The sequence below is a fragment of the Hipposideros armiger genome, unplaced genomic scaffold (assembly GCF_001890085.2).
Source record: "Hipposideros armiger isolate ML-2016 unplaced genomic scaffold, ASM189008v1 scaffold_1043, whole genome shotgun sequence".
NCBI classification, from domain to species: domain Eukaryota; kingdom Metazoa; phylum Chordata; class Mammalia; order Chiroptera; family Hipposideridae; genus Hipposideros; species Hipposideros armiger.
In genome coordinates this window covers 132174-137489 of record NW_017732393.1, presented here as the reverse complement: position 1 = coordinate 137489, position 5316 = coordinate 132174, and the positions used below count along the sequence as shown (strand labels likewise).

The 5316-nt window shown below is 41.5% G+C and overlaps 1 protein-coding gene across 2 annotated transcripts; it reads left to right on the top strand.

Annotated features, from left to right (window-relative positions):
* The first annotated feature begins 3026 nt into the window (after positions 1-3026).
* On the top strand, positions 3027-5092 carry TCEAL7 (transcription elongation factor A like 7). 2 transcript variants are annotated; one of them, XM_019631709.1, is made up of 3 exons: positions 3027-3135; positions 3750-3817; positions 4158-5092. In XM_019631709.1, the coding sequence occupies exon 3, from the start codon at positions 4169-4171 to the stop codon at positions 4469-4471; it is 303 nt and encodes a 100-aa protein (XP_019487254.1). In that variant the 5' UTR covers positions 3027-3135; positions 3750-3817; positions 4158-4168; the 3' UTR covers positions 4472-5092. The 2 variants fall into 2 exon arrangements, with proteins under 2 accessions (XP_019487254.1, XP_019487255.1); XM_019631710.1 differs by having other exon boundaries at positions 4155-5092.
* Positions 5093-5316: the final 224 nt, after the last annotated feature.

Here is a 5316-nt window from a genome sequence, read left to right as displayed (position 1 = left end):
AGACCATTCTTTTTTTAAAGTATGTGCTTGCAAATACAAATTTCACTTTAAGCACTACTTTACATGAATCCCATGAACTATGGTAAGTTGTGTGTTAATTTTTATTCCTGCCAAAGTATTTCCTAATTTCCTGTGATTTCTTGTCACATTCACTATTTCAAACTGTGTTAATTTCTACATATTTTCAATTTCCAGTTTCCTTTCTATTATTATATAAGTGTTAGGTGTTGCTGCTGTTGTTGTAATGAACAACATTAAACTCCTCGCAAGTCAGTGACTCCCACAATTATTTACCTCTTACACTTATCTGTCTCTTTACATTGACTTGGGGGAAGGAAGGCTTAGGTGATTTTTGTTGGTAGTAGAACTGGTACAGATGCTTTTTGGTAAGCTCTTATGAAGGTATCTGATCCCAATTATTAGAGTTTCTTTTTGTAATACGTAATGCCTCTTTGTCCTCACTTATGAGTCCCATCAGCCAATACCAGGAAAACAGGTCAAATCTAATTCAACATCATTCTTTGCTTACATTTGCATGTATTTTCATACAAGCTTTTACTTATAAATGAGCATGAGTTCTGTAAAATGTTTAGAAGATCAACTAAAGATGTACCTATCTAGGGCCGGTTGAGTGGCTCAATTGGCTAAGAGCACAAGCTCTGAGCAACAGGTTTGTTGGTTTGATTCCCACATGGGCCAGTGAGCTGTGCCTGAGCTGAGCTGCCAACAGGTGGCAGGATGGCTCAGCTGGTGAGTGCACGTACTCTTAACAACAAGGTTGCCAGTTCAACTCCCTCATGGGATGGTGGGCTATGCCCAACCAGCAACTAAGATTGAACACGGCACCTTGAGCTGAGCGGCTGCAAGCTGCCAACAGGTGGACAGGTGGCAACTGGACTTGGAGCTGAGCTAGCTGTGGCCTCCACAACTAAGATTGAAGGACAACAATTTGGATGTTCCCCTTCCCCAATTCGCCAACACTGTTCCCCTTCCCCAATTCCCCAAAAAAATCTTAAAACAAAAAAAACAAGATGTCCTTATCTAATAAGATTATTGGAGAATGGAGTAAAATAATGCAGGGCAGTGATATGATCATATCTATTGTTTGGAATCATTATTCTATTAAAGGTGGCAAGATGCAAGGCAAAGAGACCAGTAAATGTTGTTGTAGCCTAAGAGTTTATGGCTGCTTGCTTTAGGGGTGTGGCAGTGGAGCCAGAGTGGGAACTGCAAGGATTCTGAAGATCCTTAGAAGGTAATCCTTGAGACCTGTCATTTATTGGAGCACTTGTTATTTGTCAGTCATGTACTGAATGCTTTATATAAATTCTATCATTTAATCCTGACAATTCTATCAAGTACTTAGAACTATTAGCCACATTTTATAGATGAGGCACAGGGAAGTTTTATAATCTGATTTATAGATCCAAGGTTAAACAACTCGTAAGTAAATGCAATTAATTCAAACTCAGATCTGTTCAAAGCCATGATTCTCACTATAATGCCAAAATCTTCAGCACCTGGATCCTTCCAGCCATCTGAAAACCATAAGTCTAACCATCTGCATGGAACACTGTACATAGAGGATTCAGGAATTCCCCACCCTGCCAACAAATGTTTTGCCTCTGTTACAACTAAACTATTCCTTAATAACTGTAACAACAATGCTTCACTCTTTTGGTTTTGTTTTGTTTTTAGCTGAGCCATCCTGCCACCTGTTGTCAGCTCAGCTTGGGCTGGGACTCCTGTTGCTCAGAGCTCCCACTCTTTAGAGAGATCTTGCTTCACTCTTTTTAAGACCTCTTGTCTTTCTTATTTTCTAGAGCAATTTACATCAAACTGGTTAGTGGCAGCTTTGCATTCATAATGAGACACAATCTTCCTAAAAACAAGTTTTAAGCATGCATCCCTCCTTCTGTCGCATCCATTTCAAGCTAACAAATAAACAACAAATCCATTTAGATTAGTATAAAAATCCTCAGCAACAAAAAGTTTAGTGTGATAAATGACTAAATGTGGCCAGTTTCTGTTTGGGCTTCTCATTCCCCATTGTGGTGGAATAAGGTCTAAGTAAACATAAATAGGATGGAGATGAACAACTATTTGATTCTTAACAAGAGTGTTGAGGAAAAGTAAGATCTTTTGGACACAGTAGTGAAGGAAATGAAAAGACATGGTACTAACTGGGAGGCATGATACTGAGGTCAAACAAGTACAATTTTATGACTGACTTTTGAGATCTGAAAATCTAAGGGCAAGGTGCTGTGGAATTATGGCTTGGATAGCTCACCTAATGAAAGGGTTTCACATACCTAGGGGTGTCTCAAAAGGGTAGCCTGTCCAGCTGCCCTGTACATTTTAAACTTCCAAAAAATGTGTCTGTCTGGAGAGTTTATATTTATCTTATGACTCAGCAGCAGAAACAGGTGGCTGGGCCTTTTTATCTTCCTATTTTGAACCTTTTTATTCCCAAATGTACATATCGTCATTGTATTTCTGATTGTAAAAAGAATATAATAAGCTTATGGAAAATGGAAAATGATGGGAAATTATCAGGACAAAAGTAAAAAACAAAATCCCAGTTATTACCTTTTTTAATTTACCATACCCCTTCCAATTTGGTTTTAAGAATTGAACTGCAAAGGAAATGGTGGCTATTAGTGACTAGGATTGGGATGGTGGGGGGGAGGGAAGAGTGCTACCTTTTGTTCTTGTGGCTTAGAAGAGGATGAGTAATCCTCTCTGTGAACACAGCCACTAAAAATGTAACAATGGTTAACATGACTGTGGGAAGGTGCAGCCCTTCTCTGGTTATCAGACAAAGGCAATTTTCATTCACAGGGAGAAGGGGTCACTTTTGACCTCTGGAATTAGCAATGACAAAAATGAGTGACAAGGCCTGGTGTGGCGGAGGGTGTGAGGTTAGTAAGCCTTTCCACTTCTGCAGCACAGCTGGTGGGAGGGGAGAGTGGGGACCAGAGATGGAGGATGACATAATCCTCACATGACCAAGAGATGACGTGAAGTCCTTATATTCCCGGGCTTCTTTCTTCTCTGGGTACCAGCTCCTTACAGCCCTGCAGGCAATCGTGCTTGTGGCCAGGAGGAAGACATAAATTCCTTAAATCCCAGCAGGTGGGTGTGAGGGACCAGCTGGGCCCCCTGGGGTGGTAATGGTTGAATCTTGTGGCTTTCCCCAAACCCCTGCAGACTTGTCAGAGATAATTGTATTTTTTGAAAGGGGGAGGGGGTGGGGGACGGGAGGCGGGAGTAGGTGGAAGTCTCGTGAAAGACACCCGGAGATTCAATGATAGTTTAGAAATAATCACCTTCTCTCAGACTGGCAAGCTTTCCCTTGATCCTACTTATCCTTCTCTCTCCAATTCTGTTGGAGGAAATACGTTGTGGGCTGGTGTGTGGAGAACGGTTGGAAACCTGGGGGCAGACAGAGAAATTTAGAGATAAATTGAAAATAATTTGTCTCATTCAATGCTAGCCTGACAGGGATGCAGCGGGTGAGGAGGGAGGAAACTGTGGACCTTGCAAGGACTAGGCCTGAGGGTGAGGGAGGGGGTGGGGACCAAGTTCCAGGAGGAAGGGATACGGACAGGAAGGTAACCAGGAGGTAGGACATTTTGGGAGATGATGGCTATGAGGATCCCAGATTCAAGACAATGTGCGTCTTATGTCTGAGGCTGGTGGATCCCCAGAGAACTCTCTCCTCCGCTCTGCTTTCCTTCTGTCTGCAGGTCCGAGGATCTGTGTTCGGACATCTCGAGGGAAGAAAAAAGGAGGAAACGATCCCAAATTCTCACAGGTCAGTGTGAGGGAAGCATTTAGACAGGGTCTCTGAGGGTGGTAGTTGGGAAAGACAAGAGCTGGGTAAAATTTGCAGTCTCACAGCTCTGCTCCTCTCCTCCTGACCTTTGGAAAGGCCATTAGCCTTGTCTGCAGGAGAAATGGTGGGTTGTTGAGGGAAGGGAAAGGAGATGGAGGTGGCGTGGTAGGAAGGAGTAGCATCTTAAACTTCTGAGGGCTGGACCTTGTGGCAGAGATTGGCGATTAGGGCATCATCTTGTTTCAAAGAGAAACTGACAATCCTGAATCAAAAGAAACGAAGCAATCTTACTCTTCGTTTTCTCCCTGGACTTAAGCAGGAAACGACATCATGCAAAAACTCTGCAAAGAAAATGAAGGAAAGCCCAAGTGCAGTGTGCCAAAGAGAGAGGAAGAACGCCCCTATGGAGAATTTGAACGCCAGCAAACAGAAGGGAATTTTAGGCAAAGGCTGCTTCAGTCTCTCGAGGAATTTAAAGAGGACATAGATTATAGGCATTTTAATAATGAAGAAATGACAAGAGAGGGAGATGAGATGGAAAGGTGTTTGGAAGAGATAAGGGGTCTGAGAAAGAAGTTTAGGGCTCTGCGTTCTAACAACAGACATTCCCGGGACCGTCCTTATCCCATTTAGTTCATCACTCTCCTGAATTCAGCTATTTTCTGTTATTAACATTGCCACTACTGGGTTTGTTTTGTCTGCATTTTCTTGCTAAATATTTGCTAACATTTTACTCCAATCCTTCAATGTTCCTTTGATTTACATATGACTCTTGGTATGGACATCTCATCATTTGACCCAATCTCATTAATTTATTTAATAGGATGTTTCATTCATTTGCATGTGAGGATGCTCATTGTATATTGTAAAGTGAAAACACATTGCAAAACATTATATATCTATATATATAGATATATAATGTACATTTATATATGATATAATGCAAAAAAAAGTTTGATTATTCACCAAAAAGTTAACAGTGACTTCCTTGGATCTGTACTTTGTTTCTCTTTTAGCATATCTGCATCTTCTCATTTTCCATAGAAAATAAATGTGTGTGTGTGTGTGTTTATTAATTGTGTCACACACACAAAAAATAAAATAAACAGACATAATAAAATAACTTGTCAATCACTTTTGAAGGGCAGTAAAACACTTAATAAGCTCTTATAACAGAACTATAAAAAAATAAATGTAAACTTTAAACAACCTCTGGATCTCTTAGCCAGAGGAATAAAACTGGCAATGATTACAGGTGCACTTGCTTAAGACTTGATCCTTTCATGGGGAAAACATTTGCCTCACAGGGCTGCTGTGGGGAAGAAAGGTGACTGACCTGTGCTTGATGGGCTCTTGTCCCCACCTGTGCATACAGAGCCCAACCCACAACAGAACATCAGTTATTTGAGGGAGGGTCCTGGCATGACAACCTGTGCTCAGGAACCAGTTCAACAGGCAGGGAGGTGGGGGCTTCTATG